At 47.8% G+C, this 25,176-nt stretch overlaps 1 protein-coding gene across 1 annotated transcript in view; it reads right to left on the bottom strand.

Moving 5' to 3' along the window:
- Positions 1-11,544: 11,544 nt before the first annotated feature.
- marchf4b (membrane associated ring-CH-type finger 4b) overlaps positions 11,545-25,176 on the bottom strand; it is a 30,919-nt gene continuing 17,287 nt past the window's right edge. The window contains exons 3-4 of the mRNA XM_031806320.1: positions 23,472-23,664; positions 11,545-13,230 (exon numbers count right to left, since the gene is read on the bottom strand). Of these exons, the coding sequence (XP_031662180.1) occupies positions 12,794-13,230; positions 23,472-23,664 (630 nt within the window). The 3' untranslated portion in view covers positions 11,545-12,793. The remainder of the gene's footprint in view (positions 13,231-23,471; positions 23,665-25,176) is intronic.

Genomic DNA, 25,176 nt, shown 5'->3' with positions numbered 1-25,176 from the left:
AGACTGTATAGGCTGAGAGAGGCTGGACTGAGGGCTTGTAGGCCTGTTGTAACGCAGGTCCTCACCAGACATCACCGGCAACAACGTCGCCTATGGGCACAAACCCACCGTCGCTGGACCAGACAGGACTGGCAAAAAGTGCTCTTCACTGACGAGTCGCGGTTTTGTCTCACCAGGGGTGATGTTATAATCTCCACCCGGCACAGCCAGAAGAAGACTGGCCACCCCACATAGCCTGGTTCCTCTCTAGGTTTCTTCCTAGGTTTTGGCATTTCTAGGGAGTTTTTCCTAGCCACCGTGCTTCTACACCTGCATTGCTTGCTGTTTGGGGTTTTAGGCTGGGTTTCTGTACAGCACTTTGAGATATCAGCTGATGTACGAAGGGCTATATAAATACATTTGATTTGATTTGATTTGATGGTAGGATTCGCGTTTATTGTTGAAGGAGTGAGCATTACACCGAGGCCTGTACTCTGGAGTGGGATCGATTTGGAGGTGGAGGGTCCGTCAAGGTCTGGGGCTGTGTGTCACAGCATCATCGGACTGAGCTTGTTGTCATTGCAGGCAATCTCAACGCTGTGCATTACAGGGAAGACATTCTCCTCCCTCATGTGGTACCCTTCCTGCAGGCTCATCCTGACATGACCCTCCAGCAAGACAATGCCTCCAGCCATACTGCTCATTCTGTGCGGGATTTCCTGCAGGACAGGAATGTCAGTGTTCTGCCATGGCCAGTGACGAGCCCGGATCTCAATCCCATTGAGCACGTCTGGGACCTGTTGGATCGGAGGGTGAGGTCTAGTGCCATTCCCCCCAGAAATGTCCAGGAACTTGTAGGTGCCTTGGTGGAAGAGTGGGGTAACATCTCACAGCAAGACCTGGCAAATCTGGTGCAGTCCATGAGGAGGAGATGCACTGCAGTACTTAATGCAGCTGGTGGTCACACCAGATACTGACTGTTACTTTTGATTTTGACCCAAGATTTGTTCAGAGACACATTATTCAATTTCTGTTAGTCACATGTCTGTGGAACTTGTTCAGTTTATGTCTCAGTTGTTGAATCTTGTTATGTTTATACAAATATTTACACATGTTAAGTTTGCTGAAAATAAACCCAGTTGACAGTGACGTTTATTTAGTTTATATGTCTCTGCCTTCTGGAAGGTAAATTCTTTAACCATGTAAGACAGCCAGAGGTTTCCCTGTAAGTCCTGCTGTTATCTCTTACAGTGTAATTAGTTTGAACATAAAAGAAAGTAGAAAGGAAGGTATAGGAGAAGATTGTGGTGGGGAATGCAGCAGGGTTTATACATTACTCTCTCTCTCTCTCTTTCTCTCTCTCTCTCTCTCTCTCTCTCTCTCTCTCTCTCTCTCTCTCTCTCTCTCTCTCTCTCTCTCTCTCTCTCTCTCTCTCTCTCTCTCTCTCTCTCTCTCTCTCTCTCTCTCTCTCTCTCTCTTTCATATCAAGAGGAGCAGCTGGTGGGAGTAAACACCTGGTATGTTTTCCAAATGGCACCCTATTCCCAGGGTCCTGGTCAAAAGTAGCGCACTACCTAGGGAATAAGGTACCACTTGGGAGTAACACAATTACAGTCCGTTTTAGGATTCTATGTTTTATTTATTTACCCTTTATTTAACCAGGTATTTATATATATAACCCTTTATTTAACCAGGTATTTATATATATAACCCTTTATTTAACCAGGTATTTATATATATAACCCTAACCCTTTATTTAACCAGGTATTTATGTATATAACCCTTTATTTAACCAGGTATTTATATACATAACCCTTTATTTAACCAGGTATTTATATATATAACCCTTTATTTAACCAGGTATTTATATATATAACCCTTTATTTAACCAGGTATTTATGTATATAACCCTTTATTTAACCAGGTATTTATATATATATAACCATAACCCTTTATTTAACCAAGTAGGCCAGTTGAGAACAAGTTCTCATTTACAACTGAGACCTGGCCAAGATAAAGCAAAGCAGTGCAACTTAAACAACAAAACAGAGTTACACATGGGATAAACAAACATACAATCAGTAATACAATAGAATAGAAAAATCGAACGATCTATGTCCAATGTGTGCAAATGCAGAAGAGTGTGGTAAGGCAATAAATAGGCCATAGAGGCAAAATAATTACAATATTGCATTAACACTGGAGTGATAGATGTGCAGGAGATGATGATGAAGAAGCTACAATGATGATGATGTGTAGGTAGTGATACTGGTGTGCAAATGAGCAACAAAGTAAATAAAAACAATATGGGGATGAGGTAGGTAGTTGTTACGGCCGTCGTCGGAATGAGACCAAGGTGCAGCGTGGTACATTTTCCCTTTTTATTTAGAATGTCACCAACAAAACAAGAAATAAAGAAAACGACCGTGAAGCAACAAACAAGGGCTATAGTGCCCCTAACAAAGACAACTACCCACAATCACAACAGGGAAAAAGGCTACCTAAGTATGATTCCCAGGAGGTGTTGGCTTTGGGGATGACCAGTGAAATATACCTGCTGGAGCGTGTGCTATGGGTGGGTGTTATGGTGACCAGTGAGCTGAGATAAGGCGGAGATTTACCTAGCAAAGACTTATAGAGGACCTGGAGCAAGTGGGTTTGGCAACGAATCTGTAGCGAGGGCCAGCCGACGAGAGCATACAGGTCGCAATGGTTGGTAGAACATGGTGCTTTGGTGACAAAAACGGATGGCACTGTGATAGACTGCATCCAGTTTGCTGAGTAGAGTGTTGGAGGCTATTTTGTAAATGACATCGCAGAATCAAGGATCGGTAGGATAATCAGTTTGACGAGGGTATGTTTGACAGCATGAGTGAAGAAGGCATTGTTGCGAAATAGGTCTAACCAGACACCTAGCAGTTGTCCACATATTCTAAGTCAGAACCGTCCAGAGTAGTGTTGCTAGTCGGGTGGGAGGGTGCGGGCAGCAATCGGTTGAAGAGCATGCACTTAGTTTTTACTAGCATTTAAGAGCAGTTGGAGGCCACGGAAGGAGTGTTGTATGGCATTTAAGCTTGTTTGGAGGTTTGTTAGCACAGTGTCCAAGGAGGGGCCAGAAGTATACAGAATGGTGTCGTCTGCGTAGAGGTGGATCAGAGACTCACCAGCAGCAAGAGCCACATCATTGACATATACAGAGAAAAGAGTCGGCCTGAGAATTTAACCCTGTGGCACCCCCATAGAGACTGACAGAAGTCCGGACAACAGGCTCTCCGATTTGACACACTGAACTCTGTCTGAGAAGTAGTTGGTGAACTGGGTTGGTATAAACTTAGCAGGATTCTGTGGAAGTTCAGCCTCACAGCTCTCTGGTTTTACCCTTAGGGGGAGGCAGTGAGAGAGACTCCACTCCTGTCCCAAATGTCTGGTTTTACCCTTAGGTGGAGGCAGTGAGAGAGACTCCACTCCTGTCCCAAATGTCTGGTTTTAACCTTACATGGTAGCAGTGAGAGAGACTCCACTCCTGTCCCAAATGTCTGGTTTTAACCTTATATGGTAGCAGTGAGAGAGACTCCTCTCCTGTCCCAAATGGCACCCCTTTGTAGTGCATTACTTTTGACCAGGGCCCATAGGGTGCCGTTTAGGAGGTCAGAGTGTCTTGAAGAGTGTGGTATCTGTCCTTACTGTTCCTACTACCATAGCCGCATGAAGTAATCTGGGGTAGGTGCTTAAAAACGGACTGCTATAGACGCCTATATCTGTCCACTAATACAGGACTAGTAAAGGCCCAGAGTTACAGACTGCTATATCAGTCCACTAATACAGGACTAGTAAAGGTCTGTTAATACAGGACTAGTAAAGGTCTGTTAATACAGGACTAGTAAAGGTCCTCTAATACAGGACTAGTAAAGGTCGGTTAATACAGGACTAGTAAAGGTCCTCTAATACAGGACTAGTAAAGGTCTGTTAATACAGGACTAGTAAAGGTCCTCTAATACAGGACTAGTAAAGGTCTGTTAATACAGGACTAGTAAAGGTCTGTTAATACAGGACTAGTAAAGGTCTGTTAATACAGGACTAGTAAAGGTCCTCTAATACAGGACTAGTAAAGGTCCAGTGAACTACTTTTAGAAAAAAATGTTTTGATGTACAGTACCAGTCCAAAGTTTAGACACACCAACTCATTCAAGGGTTTTTCTTTATTTCTACATTTTTTATGTTGTAGAATAATAGTGAAGACATCAACACTATGAAATAACACACATGGAATCATGTTGGAACCGAAAAATGGAAAACAAATCTAAATCTATTTTAAGCTTGAGATTCTTCAAAGTAGCCACCCTTTGCCTTGATGACATCTTTGCTCACTCTTGGCATTCTCTCAACCAGCTAGATGAGGTAATCACCTGGAATGTATTTAAATTTACAGGTGTGCCTTGTTAAAAGTTAATTTGTGGAATTTCTTTCCTTCTTAATACATTTGAACCAATCAGTTGTGTTGTGACAAGGTGGTATACAAAATATAGCTCTATTTGGTAAAAGACCAAGTCCATATTATGGCACGAACAGCTCAAATAAGCAAAGAGAAACGACAGTCCATCATTACTTTAAGACATGAAGGTCAGTCAATCTGGAAAATGTCAAGAACTTTGAAAGTTTCTTGAAGTGCAGTCGTAAAAACCCTCAAGCGCTATGATGAAACTGGCTCTCATGAGGTCCGCCACAGGAAAGGAAGACCCAGAGTTTCCTCTGCTTCAGAGAATAAGATTACAGCCCAAATAAATAGCTTTACAGAGTTCAAGTAACAGACATGTCAACATCAACTGTTGAGGAGACTGCGTGATTTTTTAAAAACCTTTATTTAACTAGGCAAGTCAGTTAAGAACAAATTCTTATTTTCAATGACGGCCTAGGAACAGTGGGTTAACTGCCTGCTCAGGAGCAGAACGACAGATCTGTGCCTTGTCAGCACGGGGGTTTGAACTTGCAACCTTCCGGTTACTAGTCCAACGCTCTAACCCTAGGCTACCCTGCCGAATCAGGCCTTCATGGTCGAATTGCTGCAAAGAAACCACTACTAAAGGACACCAATAAGAAGAAGAGTCTTGCTTGGGCCAAGAAACCTGAGCAATGGACATTAGACAGGTGGAAATCTGCCCTTTGGTCTGATGAGTCCAAATGTGAGATTTTTGGTTCCAACCGCCGTGTCTCCATGAGACACAGAGCAGGTGAGCCAATGATCTCCGAATGTGTGGTTCCCACCATGAAGCATGGAGGAGGAGGTGTAATGGTGTGGGGGAACTTTTGCTAGTGACACTGTCAGTGATTTATTTAGAATTCAAGGCACGCTTAACCAGCATGGCTACCTCAGTGTTCTGCAGCGATACGCCATCCTATCTGGTTTGCACTTAGTGGGACTATCATTTGTTTTTCAACAGGACAATGACCCAAAACCCACCTCCAGGCTGTGAAAGGGCTATTTGACCAAGAAGGAGAGCGATGTAGTGCGGCATCAGATGACCTCAGATGACCTCAAAAATACTAATAATATATATGTTGGCTCTGTAGACTGTACTGTATAGTCAACACCTGTCCTCTACATCAGGAGTATTCAAATCTGACCCTACGAGGTCTGCTCGTTTTCTGTTCTACCTGATCATTAATATCACTCACCTGGTGTCCCAGGTCTAAATCAGAACTCAGGATAAGACCCAGATGCACACAGTTGAAATCACAGAAGTGTATTTACAAAACAGGGGGCAGGCAAATGACAGGTCAAGGCAGAGGTCGGTAATCCAGGGCAGAGTCTGTAAAGTACAGAACGGCAGGCAGGCTCAGGGTCAGGGCAGGCAGAGGTCGGTAATCTAGGGCAGAGTTCGTAAGGTACAGAACGGCAGGCAGCCTCCGGGTCAGGGCAGGCAGAGGTCGGTAATCTAGGGCAGAGTTCGTAAGGTACAGAACGGCAGGCAGGCTCAGGGTCAGGGCAGGCGGAGGTCGGTAATCTAGGGCAGAGTTCGTAAGGTACAGAACGGCAGGCAGGCTCAGGGTCAGGGCAGGCAGAGGTCGGTAATCTAGGGCAGAGTCCATAAGGTACAGAACGGCAGGCAGCCTTCGTGTCAGGGCAGGCAGAGTCCATAAGGTACAGAATGGCAGGCAGCCTCCGGGTCAGGGCAGGCAGAGTCCATAAGGTACAGAACGGCAGGCAGCCTCCGGGTCAGGGCAGGCAGAATGGTCAAAACCGGGAGAACTTGAAAAAAGGGACTAAAGATATCAGGAGTTCGGAAAAACACACTGGTAGGTTTGATGAGACAAGTCGAACTGGCAACAAACAGACAGAAAACACAGGTATAAATACACAGGAGATAATGGGGGAAAATGGGCGACACCTGGAGGGGGTGAAGACAAGCACAAGACAGGTGAAAGAGATCAGGGTGTAACAGTACCCCCCCTACCTGGGCACACACCTGGTTGACCGGGGTAACGGCGTTGGAAAGAGTAGACAGAGGTTTAATCCTTGATACTACATGAAAAGCGGGATGTATACGGAGGGTGCGGGACAACAGAAGACACACAGCAGAAGGGCTAAGGACCTCAGAGATGGGGAAAGCGCCGATAAAACGGGGGGAAAGTTTGCAGGATTCCACCAGGAGGGGCAGATCCCGAGTGGACAGCCATACCCTCTGCCCAAGACGATAACGGGTAGCCGGGGTCCGGTGGTGGTCCACCTGTCATTGATACCTGGAGGTGGTGTTGAGAAGAGCAGACCGGGCTCTTTTCCAGGTACGGCGACAGCGGTGGACAAACATCTGGGCCGAGGTTATGCTGACCTCTTCGTCAGTGAAGAGCGGGGGCTGATAACCCATCGAACACTGGAAAGGCGAGAGACCAGTGGCTGAGCAGGGGAGGGTGTTGCGGGCGTATTCCACCCACAGGAGTTGCTGGATCCAGGTTGCTGGTGGAGACGAGGCAGTGAAGAGTCGTCTCCAGGTCCTGATTGGCTCGTTCCGACTGGCCGTTAGACTGGGGGTGAAACCCGGAAGACAGGCTGGCCAACGACCCAATGAGTGTGCAGAATGCCTTACAGCACCGGGACGAGAACTGAGGACCGCGGTCGGAGATCGTGTTCCTCAATCCAGTTTCAACTGTTCAGAGCTGCCCTTCATAATGTCATTAAACCCCATATGAACTACGATAGAACGATTTCCATGTTCTGACCTAGTACATTAGGAAACAGCTGCACAAAATCACTGCTGGCGAGAAGGACGAGGATATCAACCCACTCCCATGCTTCACAGGATTCGGAGAACCCTTTATGGATGTGCGAGAGGCGGGATAACTTGAGCCCGTTGCTCGATCCAGAGCAGGGACGGAAGGTTGGAGACGTCAACTTTGAATTCATAGTAATAGTCACTACGGCCACAGACACAGTGATGAAGGTACAGGAAGATCAGGCTCCAGACACAGGCACCACCAGTGACGAAGGTGCCGCTGAAATTCCCTCAGGAGGTAGACAGGTTGGCACTTGACCATCAGGTACTCCAAGACAGGTGAACCATTTTTTTATTTTACCTTTATTTAACTAGGAACAAGAACATTTACAATGATGGCCTAGGAACAGTGGGTTAACAGCCTTGTTCAGGAGCAGAACAACAGATTTTTACCTTGTCAGCTCAGGGATTCGATCTTAAAACCCTTCGGTTGTTAGTCCAATGCTCTAACCACTAGGCTACCTGCCGCCCCATTTCTGGGACATTGCAACTCATTAGATTATAGTAATCAGACTGAAGGAAACACTTCTAGGTGAGTTGTTTAATATTATTATATAAAAGTACGACTTTTATTTTATGACAATACAATTATCCTAAATAGCAGGGTTTCCGTAAAAAAAATGATGAATTTACCGGTCATCTATATGCATTGGGTGCATAACCCATTAGGCCATCAGAACATATTCAAAACTTTATAGCCTATTGTTTTACTTGGATGTCCACTGTGTGATATTCATGTTTAAAAAATAAAGACCCAGAGAGAGAGAGAGACAGAGAGAGAGAGAGGAGTGAGAAGAGAGAGAGAGAGAGAGAGAGAGAGAGAGAGAGAGAGAGAGAGAGAGAGAGAGAGAGAGAGAGGAGTGAGAGAGAGAGAGAGAGAGAGGAGTGAGAAGAGAGAGAGAGAGGAGTGAGAAGAGAGAGAGAGAGAGAGAGAGAGAGAGAGAGAGGAGTGAGTGAGAAGAGAGAGAGAGAGAGGAGACAGAGAGAGAGAGACAGAGAGAGAGAGAGGAGTGAGAAGAGAGGGAGAGAGAGAGGAGTGAGAAGAGAGAGGAGAGGAGTGAGAAGAGAGGAGTGAGAAGAGAGAGAGAGAGAGAGAGAGGAGTGAGAAGAGAGAGAGAGACAGAGAGAGAGAGAGAGAGAGGAGTGAGAAGAGAGAGAGAGACAGAGAGAGAGAGAGAGAGGAGTGAGAAGAGAGAGAGAGAGAGAGAGAGAGAGGAGGAGTGAGAGAGAGAGAGAGAGACAGAGAGAGAGAGACAGAGACAGAGAGAGAGAGAGGAGTGAGAAGAGAGAGAGAGAGGAGACAGAGAGAGAGAGAGGAGTGAGAAGAGAGAGAGAGAGGAGCCAGAGAGAGAGAGAGAGAGAGAGAGAGAGAGAGAGGGAGGAGTGAGAAGAGAGAGAGGGAGGAGTGAGAAGAGAGAGAGAGAGAGAGAGAGAGAGGAGTGAGAAGAGAGAGAGAGAGAGGAGACAGAGAGAGAGAGACAGAGAGAGAGAGGAGTGAGAAGAGAGAGAGAGAGAGAGGAGACAGAGAGAGAGGAGGAGAGGTGGGGGGGAGAGAGAGAGAGAGAGAGAGAGAGAGAGAAGAGAGAGAGAGAGAGAGAGAGAGAGAGAGAGAGAGAGAGAGAGAGAGGAGACAGAGAGAGAGAGAGAGAGAGAGGAGACAGAGAGAGAGAGAGAGGAGTGAGAAGAGAGAGAGAGAGAGGAGACAGAGAGAGAGAGAGAGAGGTGGGGGGGAGAGAGAGAGAGAGAGAGAGAGAGAGAGAGAGGAGACAGAGAGAGAGAGAGAGAGAGAGAGAGAGAGAGGTGGGGGGGAGAGAGAGAGAACAGATAGAGAGGAGTGAGAGAGAGAGAGAGAGAGAGAGAGAGAGAGGTGGGGGGGGGAGAGAGAGAGAGAGAGAGAGGTGGAGAGAGAGAGAGAGAGAGAGAGAGAGAGAGAGAGAGAGAGAGAGAGAGAGAGAGAGAGCTAAGGTCTGGCCCCAGATAGAGAGAGAGAGAGAGAGACATCTACAGGATGAGGAGCTAAGGTCTGGCCCCAGAGAGAGAGAGATATGCCTGTGGCTACGACACCAACATGAATTACAGAAGGAGGCAAATTTGTTCATTTTCTACAATAATATATTTGTTATAAAGATAAACATTATATTGTTAGATACTGCCTTCACACCATAGTTTACTCGGCTGATAGCCAGACCGACCACACCAAACCTTCACAAACGTTTATAAACTTTATGAGGGTCATTCCCCTTGTAACTCCAGACTAACATGAAGGACATTCACCTTGTAGCTCCAGACTAAGAGGACATTCACCTTGTAGCTCCAGACTAAGAGGACATTCCCCTTGTAGCTCCAGACTAAGAGGACATTCACCTTGTAACTCCAGACTAAGAGGACATTCCCCTTGTAGCTCCAGACTAACACAGAGGACATTCCCCTTGTAGCTCCAGACTAACATGAAGGACATTCCCCTTGTAGCTCCAGACTAACACGGAGGAGATTCCCCTTGTAGCTCCAGACTAACACGGAGGAGATTCCCCTTGTAGCTCCAGACTAAGAGCACATTCACCTTGTAGCTCCAGACTAACATGGAGGACATTCCCCTTGTAGCTCCAGACTAAGAGGACATTCACCTTGTAGCTCCAGACTAACATGGAGGACATTCACCTTGTAGCTCCAGACTAACACGGAGGACATTCCCCTTGTAACTCCAGACTAACACGGAGGACATTCCCCTTGTAACTCCAGACTAACACGGAGGACATTCACCTTGTAACTCCAGACTAACACGGAGGACATTCCCCTTGTAACTCCAGACTAACATGGAGGACATTCACCTTGTAGCTCTAGACTAACACGGAGGACATTCACCTTGTAACTCCAGACTAACATGGAGGACATTCACCTTGTAGCTCCAGACTAACACGGAGGACATTCACCTTGTAACTCCAGACTAACATGGAGGACATTCCCCTTGTAACTCCAGACTAACATGGAGGACATTCACCTTGTAGCTCCAGACTAAGAGAACATTCACCTTGTAACTCCAGACTAACACGGAGGACATTCACCTTGTAGCTCCAGACTAAGAGGACATTCCCCTTGTAGCTCCAGACTAACACGGAGGACATTCACCTTGTAACTCCAGACTAACACAGAGGACATTCACCTTGTAACTCCAGACTAACATGGAGGACATTCACCTTGTAACTCCAGACTAACACGGAGGACATTCCCCTTGTAGCTCCAGACTAAGAGGACATTCCCCTTGTAGCTCCAGACTAACATGGAGGACATTCCCCTTGTAGCTCCAGACTAAGAGGACATTCCCCTTGTAGCTCCAGACTAAGAGGACATTCCCCTTGTAGCTCCAGACTAAGAGGACATTCCCCTTGTAGCTCCAGACTAACACGGAGGACATTCACCTTGTAACTCCAGACTAACACGGAGGACATTCACCTTGTAACTCCAGACTAACATGGAGGACATTCACCTTGTAACTCTAGACTAACACGGAGGACATTCACCTTGTAACTCTAGACTAACACGGAGGACATTCACCTTGTAACTCCAGACTAACACGGAGGACATTCACCTTGTAACTCCAGACTAACATGGAGGACATTCACCTTGTAACTCTAGACTAACACGGAGGACATTCCCCTTGTAACTCCAGACTAACATGGAGGACATTCCCCTTGTAACTCCAGACTAACATGGAGGACATTCCCCTTGTAACTCCAGACTAACATGGAGGACATTCACCTTGTAACTCCAGACTAACACGGAGGACATTCCCCTTGTAACTCCAGACTAACATGGAGGACATTCCCCTTGTAACTCCAGACTAACATGGAGGACATTCACCTTGTAGCTCCAGACTAACATGGAGGACATTCACCTTGTAGCTCCAGACTAACATGGAGGACATTCACCTTGTAGCTCCAGACTAACATGGAGGACATTCACCTTGTAGCTCCAGACTAACACGCTTCATCTTTTCATGTTGTGATGAAAAATATTTGAATGTAGAAAATGTGCATTCTAATCCAGCGATTGTCATGATGGTTGTTATGTTATTGTTATATTTTACTGTTACATTTGGGCTCCCGAATGTTCAGATGTTTTTTTTGTTCAACAGATTGGCTTCATCTTTATGTGCTCTAATGTCATAGGCTGATTCACCAACTGAGTGTAAACTCAGATCACTATCTCCAGGATTTTTCTCCCCCAGGAAAGGAGAGAAAGAGAGTGACTCACTTGACACAGAAGCAAAACAGGTACAGAGGCAGGCAGACGCTTTCACTATATGAGGATAATGTACTTTACTGTTTGACCAAATCAGGATTTTAGACTCTTAAAAAATAGGTTCTGAATTAATGAATGTGCAGGTCGCACTGATTCGAACACCTACAGCACCACAATACAATGCATATTGCATTATTGTTTTCTAGTGAGTACAATTATACTCTAGACTGTAAACTGCAGTGAAAATGTCATTTGAATAACGCTTCAATATAGCCTAAATATGTGTCATTTAACTTTTAAAATGAAACGTATTAGCATTTATGTGACAAACACAACCTGTCACAACAGTTTAATATGATGGAGATGCTTCAAAAGTCTCCTGTAGAGTCTCCTGTAGTGTCCTGTAGAGTCTCATGTGGAGTCTCCTGTGGAGTCTCCTGTAGTCTCCTGTAGAGTCTCCTGTAGTCTCCTGTAGAGTCTCCTGTAGAGTCTCCTGTAGTCTCCTGTAGTCTCCTGTAGTTTCCTGTAGAGTCTCCTGTAGTCTCCTGTAGAGTCTCCTGTAGAGTCTCCTGGAGTCTCCTGTAGTCTCCTGTAGAGTCTCCTGTAGTCTCCTGTAGAGTCTCCTGTAGAGTCTCCTGTAGTCTCCTGTAGAGTCTCCTGTAGAGTCTCCTGTTGTCTCCTGTAGAGTCTCCTGTAGAGTCTCCTGTAGTCTCCTGTAGAGTCTCTTGTAGAGTCTCCTGTATTCTCCTGTAGAGTCTCCTGTAGAGTCTCCTGTAGTCTCCTGTAGAGTCTCCTTGAGTCTCCTGTAGAGTCTCCTGTAGAGTCTCCTGTAGTCTCTTGTAGACTACCTACACGTGTTCATCCACTCCAGTCTAATAAACTGAACAAAAATAGGAAAGCTAACATGCAACAATTTCAAAGAGTTTACTGAGTTACACTTCATATCAGGAAATCAGTCAATTGAAATAAATGTTTTAGTCCCTAATCTATGGATTTCACATGACTGGGCAGGGGCTCAGCAATGGGTGGGTCAGGGAGGGCATAGGCCCACCCACTGGGGAGCTCAGCCAATCAGAATGAGTTTTACCACACAAAAGGGCTTTAATATATACAGAGACACCCCCCCACTGATGTTTCCACAGGGGGAATCATGTTTTTTATGTTTCATTTTTTTTAATGACCCCCCCCCCACACACACACTGTCTTTAAGGTCATCAATGGTGCATTTTAAACATTGTTGGTCATTTTAGACCAAGGCCTTCCATTTCAATGTCAAATCTCTCCTTGACAAGGCCTCAGTCAGAGCCTCAGACTGTAGTGACTCTCATGACCAGCTCCCGGGTGCTGTGGCTGGGGTAGCCGTGGGCCTCTGGCTGCCTCAGGTGGCTGAGAAGGTGGAGGATATTGTAGGCAGCACAGTGTTGGTCTGGTCCAGCTGTCCCCCTGGCCTGCTCAGTGGAACCCTGTGTGACCAGCCCAATCCCTGTGGTTGGTGATGCTGTAGCTAAGTCCGGTGCTGTGGTGGCAGCAGCCAGAGGGGAGGTGGCAGAGGAGGGTCCTAATCCTGTCCCAGCCTGGTTTCTCTGGCTAGACTGAGGCTGAGAGAGAGTCCGCACTGTGGCTGCTGTCTTCAGGTTCTCACTGTCAGTGGTCTTGTCGTAGTTGAGAACCTTCCACTGCTGGTTGACAGCCTGCCACCGGTTAAAGATACGGAACACTGAAGGTCCTTCATGGATGATTAGAGCTGCAGCGGGAAGATAAGAGATATGAATAGTAGTCAGATGATCTTGCATTAAACAATCAGTAGCACAGTCAGGATCTTACTGCATAGAGTCTTACTGCATAGAGTCTTACTGCATAGAGTCTTACTGCATAGAGTCCTACTGCATAGAGTCTTACTGCATAGAGTCTTACTGCATAGAGTCCTACTGCATAGAGTCTTACTGCATAGTGTCCTACTGCATAGAGTCTTACTGCATAGAGTCCTACTGCATAGAGTCTTACTGCATAGAGTCTTACTGCATAGAGTCCTACTGCATAGATACATCTAGACACATTTGAAGTAAATGGCTCTGATATGATCCATAAACCTTCCCATAAGATATTATAAATATGATACTATACGCTGTTTGTGACAGTGAGTGAGACATGCCAACATCTGTGTTCTGGGATTTCCACAGGTGAAACATTCGTACAGAGGGGTTCCCGATAATATCTCATCTCAGGTGTCAGATGTGATTATTGTTGATGCGTGGGGAGTGAGTAGCTCTGTCTGATTGGTTGTTGGCGCATTGGGGAAGGAGTAGCTCTGTCTGATTGGTTGTTGATGCGTGGGGAGTGAGTAGCTCTGTCTAATTGGTTGTTGACGCATGGGGAGTGAGTAGCTCTGTCTGATTGGTTGTTGATGCATGGGGAGTGAGTAGCTCTGTCTGATTGGTTGTTGACGCATGGGGAGTGAGTAGCTCTGTCTGATTGGTTGTTGACGCATGGGGAGGGAGTAGCTCTGTCTGATTGGTTGTTGATGCGTGGGGAGTGAGTAGCTCTGTCTGATTGGTTGTTGACGCATGGGGAGTGAGTAGCTCTGTCTGATTGGTTGTTGGCGCATTGGGGAAGGAGTAGCTCTGTCTGATTGGTTGTTGATGCATGGGGAGGGAGTAGCTCTGCGTGTACCAACACAACTGTGGTTATATGCTGAAACCAGACAGAGTTGAAATCAAGACTCAACTTGATAAATCAACATATCCTCACATAACTGGGAGAGTGTGAGTGATTTGTTTTGTCCAACAGCGACCCAATCAGTTTCTAAAACAGTGCAATAATCCAACAAGTCATGGCTTCCCTAACAGGAAAAGACAAAGAGCCACTTGGAGACGAGAGTAATGAACAACTAAATGCTATCTGGTAAAACACAGCTAATATGTTCAACGCTCACAACAACTTGCTACAATCTGTTTAAAGAAATTGATTAGCTCTAAAAGACAGTAGAGGCTATCGTATCATAAATGCACAAAACAAGGTGTGCACATGAATGAACAAGACAAAAAAAAATAGCATTTAGGAAACAAATTTGCAAACTTTAGAAGAAGAATGGGACCAACAAGAAAACAGAATAAGACGAAACATGAGAACATTGTCCTTGAGAATATTGACGCAATATTGAGCATTTCGTATTATTCTGTATATAAATTGCAGACAATTAATTTAGTATGACATGTTACGTTTCGTATGGTATGTATTAATTTGTGGATGTTACGAATTACAATTTGTTCAATATGTTACAAATCAGCAAAAATGAACAATATGATACAAATTTGCTAAACTAGTGTTAAGAATTTAAATTTGTTGTTGCTAACGTTAGCTAGATGACTAGGTGGCTAACACTAACATTAGCTAGCTGTAGGGTTTAGAGGTTAAGGTTAGGTTAAAGGGTTCATGTTAAGAAGGTTTTGATAAAAGGGTTAGGTTATGGGGAAGGGTTAGCTAACATGCTAAGTAGTTGCAAAGTAGCTCAAAGGTAGAAGGTAAAGTTGCTAATGATCTAAAATGCTAAAGTTGTCCGTGAGGAGATTCCAACATGCAACCTTTAGGTCGCTAGACTTTCGCGTTATACGTGCTTCCATCCACCTCAACCAACCACCCTACTTTCACTTTTGCCTTAAGTAAACGTCGGTCTTATGTAACCATAACAAGTGTAACATATCATACTAGTTTGAGTGTCCCAGATATACGTTTACTTTGTTTCGTCTAGTCTATGAGGCCAGTCTGGAAGACAAGGAAAAATGAGACCTTTTACTTTGTCGAAGTGATAGAGGAACTTGATGTTGGTTTATCACCAGAAGATCTAGAGCAATGCCACAGGATCGACGTGGAACAGAAGAACGCTAAATACCCAACGCCTTGTAACCTTCAAACTATGGAACTATCAAATGAGTTGACCCTCCACATTTCTCAATACAACTGGAGCAGTGGGCCAGACACTCTTAAATAGCACATGGGCTCTCGGCTTAGCTGATAGGCCAAGATTGGATTGGCTTGGGTGTGCAAGGGTTGGCAAGTATGGGAGGTAGGGACAGGCTTGTCTTGGCTTGGGTGTGCAAGGGTGGGCGAGGATGGGAGGTAGGGACAGGCTTGTCTTGGCTTGGGTGGGCGAGGATGGGAGGTAGAGACAGGCTTGTCTTGGCTTGGGTGGGCAAAGGTGGGCAAGGATGGGAGGTAGGGACAGGCTTGTCTTGGGTTGGGTGGGCGAGGATGGGAGGTAGGGACAGGCTTGTCTTGGCTTGGGTGGGTGAGGATGGGAGGTAGGTACAGGCTTGTCTTGGCTTGGGTGGAGAGAATGGGAGGTAGGGCTGGGAGGGGGGGCTGGGAGGGGGGCTGGGAGGGCGGGCTTGTTGGGTGAGGGGGCTGGGAGGGTGGGCTGGCTGTGTGAGGGGTGGCTGGGTGAGGGGGCTGGGAGGGGGGCTGGGAGGGGGTGCTGGGAGGGGGGCTGGGAGGGGGGGCTGGGAGGGCAGGCTAGCTGGGTGAGGGGGCTGGGAGGGGTGGCTGGGTGAGGGGGCTTCTGTAGAAACAGCAGAGGTGCTTCGACATCTGCATTGTTTGCTGTTTGGGGTTTTACACTCCAGCCATCTACCAGACAGCCTCACACTCTCCAGCCCTAACAAGGACTCTAGTCAGTCATCTATCAGACAGACTTATGAACATTTGAACATCTTGGCCATGTTCTGTTATAATCTCCACCCGGCACAGCCAGAAGAGGACTGGCCACCCCACATAGCCTGGTTCCTCTCTAGGTTTCTTCCTAGGTATTGGCCTTTCTAGGGAGTTTTTCCTAGCCACCGTGCTTCTACACCTGCATTGCTTGCTGTTTGGGGTTTTAGGCTGGGTTTCTGTACAGCACTTTGAGATATCAGCTGATGTACGAAGGGCTATATAAATAAATTTGATTTGATTTGATTTGACTTACTCTCCAGCCCTAACAAGGACTCTAGTCAGTCATCTATCAGACAGACTCACTCTCCAGCCCTAACAAGGACTCTCGTCAGTCATCTATCAGACAGACTCACTCTCCAGCCCTAACAAGGACTCTCGTCAGTCATCTATTAGACAGACTCTCACTCTCCAGCCCTAACAAGGACTCTAGTCAGTCATCTATCAGACAGACTTACTCTCCAGCCCTAACAAGGACTCTAGTCAGTCATCTATCAGACAGACTCACTCTCCAGCCCTAACAAGGACTCTCGTCAGTCATCTATCAGACAGACTCACTCTCCAGCCCTTACAAGGACTCTAGTCAGTCATCTATCAGACAGACTCACTCTCCAGCCCTAACAAGGACTCTCGTCAGTCATCTATCAGACAGACTCACTCTCCAGCCCTAACAAGGACTCTAGTCAGTGTATATAAAACACTGCAGAGGATTAGTTTATCTGCAGAAAGGAATACGTTACAGTATGTTTAAAACTAAAGACTCAACAGAGTACATCAGGGTTAGACAACCCTGGTCCTACATCAGGGTCAGACAACCCTGGTCCTACATCAGGGTCAGACAACCCTGGTCCTACATCAGGGGTAGATAACCCTGGTCCTACATCAGGGTTAGACAACCCTGGTCCTACATCAGGGTTAGACAACCCTGGTCCTACATCAGGGTTAGACAACCCTGGTCCTACATCAGGGATAGATAACCCTGGTCCTACATCAGGGTTAAACAACCCTGGTCCTACATCAGGGTTAGACAACCCTGGTCCTACATCAGGGTTAGATAACCCTGGTCCTACATCAGGGATAGATAACCCTGGTCCTACATCAGGGATAGACAACCCTGGTCCTACATCAGGGGTAGACAACCCTGGTCCTACATCAGGGATAGACAACCCTGGTCCTACATCAGGGGTAGATAACCCTGATCCCACATCAGGGTTAGACAACCCTGGTCCTACATCAGGGGTAGATAACCCTGGTCCTACATCAGGGTTAGACAACCCTGGTCCTACATCAGGGTTAGACAACTCTGGTCCAACATCAGGGGTAGACAACCCTGGTCCTGGAGGGCCACAGTCACTATCTTCATCAGGGGTAGACAAACCTGATCCTAAATCAGGGGTAGACAAACCTGGTCCTAAATCAGGGGTAGACAAACCTGGTCCTACATCAGGGGTAGACAACGCTGGTCCTACATCAGGGGTAGACAACCCTGGTCCTACATCAGGGATAGACAACCCTGGCCCTACATCAGGGGTAGACAAACCTGGTCCTGCATCAGGGGTAGACAACCCTGGTCCTACATCAGGCGTAGACAACCCTGGTCCTACATCAGGGGTAGACAACCCTGGTCCTACATCAGGGGTAGACAACCCTGGTCCTATATCAGGCGTAGACAACCCTGGTCCTACATCAGGGGTAGACAACCCTGGTCCTACATCAGGGGTAGACAACCCTGGTCCTACATCAGGGGTAGACAACCCTGGTCCTACATCAGGCGTAGACAACCCTGGTCCTACATCAGGCATAGACAACCCTGGTCCCACATCAGGGGTAGACAACCCTGGTCCTACATCAGGCGTAGACAACCCTGGTCCTACATCAGGGGTAGACAACCCTGGTCCTACATCAGGGGGAGACAACCCTGGTCCTGGAGGGCCACAGTCACTATCTTCATCAGGGTTAGACAACCCTGGTCCTACATCAGGGTTAGACAATCCTGGTCCTACATCAGGGTTAGACAACCCTGGTCCTACATCAGGGGTAGACAACCCTGGTCCTACATCAGGGATAGATAACCCTGGTCCTACATCAGGGTTAGACAACCCTGGTCCTACATCAGGGTTAGACAACCCTGGTCCTACATCAGGGATAGATAACCCTGGTCCTACATCAGGGTTAGACAACCCTGTTCCTACATCAGGGGTAGACAACCCTGGTCCTACATCAGGGGTAGATAACCCTGGTCACACATCAGGGATAGACAACCCTGGTCCTACATCAGGGGTAGGCAACCCTGGTCCTACATCAGGGATAGACAACCCTGGTCCTACATCAGGGGTAGATAACCCTGATCCCACATCAGGGTTAGACAACCCTGGTCCTACATCAGGGGTAGATAACCCTGGTCCTACATCAGGGTTAGACAACCCTGGTCCTACATCAGGGTTAGACAACTCTGGTCCAACATCAGGGGTAGACAACCCTGGTCCTGGAGGGCCAAAGTCACTATTTTCATCAGGGGTAGACAACCCTGGTCCTGGAGGGCCACAGTCACTATCTTCATCAGGGGTAGACAAACCTGATCCTAAATCAGGGGTAGACAAACCTGGTCCTAAATCAGGGGTAGACAAACCTGGTCCTACATCAGGGGTAGACAACCCTGGTCCTACATCAGGGGTAGACAACCCTGGTCCTACATCAGGGATAGACAACCCTGGTCCTACATCAGGGGTAGACAAACCTGGTCCTGCATCAGGGGTAGACAACCCTGGTCCTACATCAGGCGTAGACAACCCTGGTCCTACATCAGGGGTAGACAACCCTGGTCCTACATCAGGGGTAGACAACCCTGGTCCTATATCAGGCGTAGACAACCCTGGTCCTACATCAGGGGTAGACAACCCTGGTCCTACATCAGGGGTAGACAACCCTGGTCCTACATCAGGGGTAGACAACCCTGGTCCTACATCAGGCGTAGACAACCCTGGTCCTACATCAGGCATAGACAACCCTGGTCCCACATCAGGGGTAGACAACCCTGGTCCTACATCAGGGGTAGACAACCCTGGTCCTACATCAGGCGTAGACAACCCTGGTCCTACATCAGGCATAGACAACCCTGGTCCCACATCAGGGGTAGACAACCCTGGTCCTACATCAGGCGTAGACAACCCTGGTCCTACATCAGGGGTAGATAACCCTGGTCCTACATCAGGGTTAGACAACCCTGGTCCTACATCAGGGTTAGACAACCCTGGTCCTGGAGGGCCACAGTCACTATTTTCATCAGGGTTAGACAACTCTGGTCCTACATCAGGGGTAGACAACCCTGGTCCTGGAGGGCCACAGTCACTATTTTCATCAGGGGTAGACAACCCTGGTCCTGGAGGGCCACAGTCACTATCTTCATCAGGGGTAGACAACACTGGTCCTGCATCAGGGGTAGACAACCCTGGTCCTGGAGGGCCACAGTCACTATCTTCATCAGGGGTAGACAAACCTGATCCTAAATCAGGGGTAGACAAACCTGGTCCTGCATCAGGGGTAGACAACCCTGGTCCTACATCAGGGGTAGACAACCCTGGTCCTACATCAGGGGTAGACAACCCTGGTCCTACATCAGGGATAGACAACCCTGGTCCTACATCAGGGGTAGACAAACCTGGTCCTGCATCAGGGGTAGACAACCCTGGTCCTACATCAGGGGTAGACAACCCTGGTCCTACATCAGGGGTAGACAACCCTGGTCCTACATCAGGCGTAGACAACCCTGGTCCTACATCAGGCGTAGACAACCCTGGTCCCACATCAGGGGTAGACAACCCTGGTCCTACATCAGGCGTAGACAACCCTGGTCCTACATCAGGGGTAGACAACCCTGGTCCTACATCAGGGGTAGACAACCCTGGTCCTATATCAGACGTAGACAACCCTGGTCCTACATCAGGGGTAGACAACCCTGGTCCTACATCAGGGGTAGACAACCCTGGTCCTACATCAGGGGTAGACAACCCTGGTCCTACATCAGGCGTAGACAACCCTGGTCCTACATCAGGCATAGACAACCCTGGTCCCACATCAGGGGTAGACAACCCTGGTCCTACATCAGGCGTAGACAACCCTGGTCCTACATCAGGGGTAGATAACCCTGGTCCTACATCAGGGTTAGACAACCCTGGTCCTACATCAGGGTTAGACAACCCTGGTCCTGGAGGGCCACAGTCACTATTTTCATCAGGGTTAGACAACCCTGGTCCTACATCAGGGGTAGACAAACCTGGTCCTACATCAGGTGTAGACAACCCTGGTCCTACATCAGGGGTAGACAACCCTGGTCCTACATCAGGGATAGACAACCCTGGTCCTACATCAGGGGTAGACAAACCTGGTCCTGCATCAGGGGTAGACAACCCTGGTCCTACATCAGGCGTAGACAACCCTGGTCCTACATCAGGGGTAGACAACCCTGGTCCTACATCAGGGGTAGACAACCCTGGTCCTATATCAGGTGTAGACAACCCTGGTCCTACATCAGGGGTAGACAACCCTGGTCCTACATCAGGGGTAGACAACCCTGGTCCTACATCAGGGGTAGACAACCCTGGTCCTACATCAGGCGTAGACAACCCTGGTCCTACATCAGGCATAGACAACCCTGGTCCCACATCAGGGGTAGACAACCCTGGTCCTACATCAGGCGTAGACAACCCTGGTCCTACATCAGGGGTAGATAACCCTGGTCCTACATCAGGGTTAGACAACCCTGGTCCTACATCAGGGTTAGACAACCCTGGTCCTGGAGGGCCACAGTCACTATTTTCATCAGGGTTAGACAACTCTGGTCCTACATCAGGGGTAGACAACCCTGGTCCTGGAGGGCCACAGTCACTATTTTCATCAGGGGTAGACAACCCTGGTCCTGGAGGGCCACAGTCACTATCTTCATCAGGGGTAGACAACACTGGTCCTACATCAGGGGTAGACAACCCTGGTCCTGGAGGGCCACAGTCACTATCTTCATCAGGGGTAGACAAACCTGATCCTAAATCAGGGGTAGACAAACCTGGTCCTGCATCAGGGGTAGACAACCCTGGTCCTACATCAGGGGTAGACAACCCTGGTCCTACATCAGGGGTAGACAACCCTGGTCCTACATCAGGGGTAGACAACCCTGGTCCTACATCAGGGGTAGACAACCCTGGTCCTACATCAGGCGTAGACAACCCTGGTCCTACATCAGGCGTAGACAACCCTGGTCCTACATCAGGGGTAGATAACCCTGGTCCTACATCAGGCGTAGACAACCCTGGTCCTACATCAGGGGTAGACAACCCTGGTCCTACATCAGGGGTAGACAACCCTGGTCCTACATCAGGCGTAGACAACCCTGGCCCTACATCAGGCATAGACAACCCTGGTCCCACGTCAGGGGTAGACAACCCTGGTCCTACATCAGGCGTAGACAACCCTGGTCCTACATTAGGGGTTAGACAACCCTGGTCCTACATCAGGGGTAGACAACCCTGGTCCTACATCAGGGGTAGACAACCCTGGTCCTACATCAGGCGTAGACAACCCTGGTCCTACATCAGGCGTAGACAACCCTGGTCCTACATCAGGGGTAGACAACCCTGGTCCTACATCAGGGGTAGACATCCCTGGTCCTACATCAGGGTTAGACAACCCTGGTCCTTCATCAGGTGTAGACAACCCTGGTCCAACATCAGGGATAGACAACCCTGGTCCTACATCAGGGGTAGACACACCTGGTCCTAAATCAGGGGTAGACAAACCTGGTCCTACATCAGGGGTAGACAACCCTGGTCCTACATCAGGGGTAGACAACCCTGGTCCTACATCAGGGATAGACAACCCTGGTCCTACATCAGGGGTAGACAAACCTGGTCCTGCATCAGGGGTAGACAACCCTGGTCCTACATCAGGCGTAGACAACCCTGGTCCTACATCAGGGGTAGACAACCCTGGTCCTACATCAGGGGTAGACAACCCTGGTCCTACATCAGGCGTAGACAACCCTGGTCCTACATCAGGCGTAGACAACCCTGGTCCCACGTCAGGGGTAGACAACCCTGGTCCTACATCAGGCGTAGACAACCCTGGTCATACATCAGGGGTAGACAACCCTGGTCCTACATCAGGGGTAGACAACCCTGGTCCTACATCAGGGGTAGACAACCCTGGTCCTACATCAGGCGTAGACAACCCTGGTCCTACATCAGGTGTAGACAACCCTGGTCCTACATCAGGGGTAGACAACCCTGGTCCTACATCAGGGGTAGACATCCCTGGTCCTACATCAGGGTTAGACAACCCTGGTCCTTCATCAGGGGTAGACAACCCTGGTCCTACATCAGGGAGAGACAACCCTGGTCTTACATCAGGGATAGACAACCCTGGTCCTTCATCAGGGGTAGACAACCCTGGTCCCACATCAGGGATAGACAACCCTGGTCCTACATCAGGCGTAGACAACCCTGGTCCTGGAGGATCACAGGCACTGGAGCCACTTCATGTTTTTGATTGAACTGACCTGGAAGACCAGGTGTGTTGAATTTAGTCATTCACTGATCTGATCAATTAGCTGTTCTGGTGTGATGCCGAGTGGGGACAAAATCCTACAGTTCCTGAGGCACTTCCAGGAGCTGAGTTGCCTACCTCTGGAGTAAAGGATTAAAGGCTAGAAACTCTCTAAAACAGATGAAGAAAGGAACTGAGTTGCCTACCTCTGGAGTAAAGGATTAAAGGCTAGAAACTCTCTAAAACAGATGAAGAAAGGAACTGAGTTGCCTACCTCTGGAGTAAAGGATTAAAGGCTAGAAACTCTCTAAAACAGATGAAGAAAGGAACTGAGTTGCCTACCTCTGGAGTAAAGGATTAAAGGCTAGAAACTCTCTAAAACAGATGAAGAAAGGAACTGAGTTGCCTACCTCTGGAGTAAAGGATTAAAGGCTAGAAACTCTCTAAAACAGATGAAGAAAGGAACTGAGTTGCCTACCTCTGGAGTAAAGGATTGAAGCCCAGATGAGCTAAATCAATATATAATGACAAAGAATTCTCACGTTAGACCTGTAGGCAAAACTATACAGATCTATCAAATTGATCATTCATAATTTCTGCCATTCATTCTCTCAGTGTCTATAGCATTCCATTCACACACAGAAAGGGGATTTCAGAGTGAGATCATCTGAAGAACAAGCAACTGCCATCCATTACATTGACTGTCAGTGAGCCACGGTTGTAAACTAGAACAGGGCTCAGTCTCACCGAAGCAGACGATGTCCATGAATCCGTACATGCCGTAGCAGATCTGGAAAAGCAGGTCATGTCTCTGCCAGCGTGCCGAGGGGCTGAAGGAGGACCAGACCAGCCAGGACAGACTGGCCACCAGGAACATAGACCCCAGAACCGCTGCAGCTATCTGAACCTTCTCTATCACCGCCAGGGAGATGGACTGCCACTGAGGGAGGGAGGGACAGAGATACTGTAAACACAAATGCACCATTGTCTGTTTGAAAATGAGATCTACTGCTGTAATGGGTTTATTATGGATCCCCATTAGTCCCTGCCAAGGCAGCAGCTACTCTTCCTGGGGTTTATTATGGATCCCCATTAGTTCCTGCCAAGGCAGCAGCTACTCTTCCTGGGGTTTATTATGGATCCCCATTAGTTCCTGCCAAGGCATCAGCTACTCTTCCTGGGGTTTATTATGGATCCCCATTAGTTCCTGCCAAGGCAGCAGCTACTCTTCCTGGGGTTGATTATGGATCCCCATTAGTTCCTGCCAAGGCATCAGCTACTCTTCCTGGGGTTTATTATGGATCCCCATTAGTTCCTGCCAAGGCAGCAGCTACTCTTCCTGGGGTTTATTATGGATCCCCATTAGTTCCTGCCAAGGCAGCAGCTACTCTTCCTGGGGTTTATTATGGATCCCCATTAGTTCCTGCCAAGGCATCAGCTACTCTTCCTGGGGTTTATTATGGATCCCCATTAGTTCCTGCCAAGGCAGCAGCTACTCTTCCTGGGGTTTATTATGGATCCCCATTAGTTCCTGCCAAGGCAGCAGCTACTCTTCCTGGGGTTTATTATGGATCCCCATTAGTTCCTGCCAAGGCAGCAGCTACTCTTCCTGGGGTTTATTATGGATCCCCATTAGTTCCTGCCAAGGCAGCAGCTACTCTTCCTGGGGTTTATTATGGATCCACATTAGTTCCTGCCAAGGCAGCAGCTACTCTTCCTGGGGTTTATTATGGATCCCCATTAGTTCCTGCCAAGGCATCAGCTACTCTTCCTGGGGTTTATTATGGATCCACATTAGTTCCTGCCAAGGCAGCAGCTACTCTTCCTGGGGTTGATTATGGATCCCCATTAGTTCCTGCCAAGGCATCAGCTACTCTTCCTGGGGTTTATTATGGATCCCCATTAGTTCCTGCCAAGGCAGCAGCTACTCTTCCTGGGGTTTATTATGGATCCCCATTAGTTCCTGCCAAGGCAGCAGCTACTCTTCCTGGGGTTTATTATGGATCCCCATTAGTTCCTGCCAAGGCAGCAGCTACTCTTCCTGGGGTTTATTATGGATCCCCATTAGTTCCTGCAAGGCAGCAGCTACTCTTCCTGGGGTCCCAAAAAATTAAGGCAGTTTATACAATTTTAAAAACATTACAATACATTCACAACAGATTTCACAACACACTGTAGCACTCTCTAGGTTTCTTCCTAGGTATTGGCCTTTCTAGGGAGTTTTTCCAAGCCACCGTGCTTCTACATCTGCATTGCTTGCTATTTGGGGTTTTAGGCTCGGTTTCTGTACAGCACTTTGTGACATCAGCTGATGTAAGAAGGCCTTTATAAATACATTTGATGTGATTTGATTCAGTGTGTGCCTTCAGGCCACCACTCTACTACCCCTTATCTACAGGATCAATGTGTGTGTGTATGCGTGTGTCTGTACCTGTGTGTGTGTATATATGCG

The sequence above is a fragment of the Oncorhynchus kisutch genome, linkage group LG26, assembly GCF_002021735.2.
Source record: "Oncorhynchus kisutch isolate 150728-3 linkage group LG26, Okis_V2, whole genome shotgun sequence".
Lineage (NCBI taxonomy): Eukaryota > Metazoa > Chordata > Actinopteri > Salmoniformes > Salmonidae > Oncorhynchus > Oncorhynchus kisutch.
Note: the sequence above shows the minus strand (reverse complement) of the source record. Positions and strands in the feature narration are given on the sequence as shown.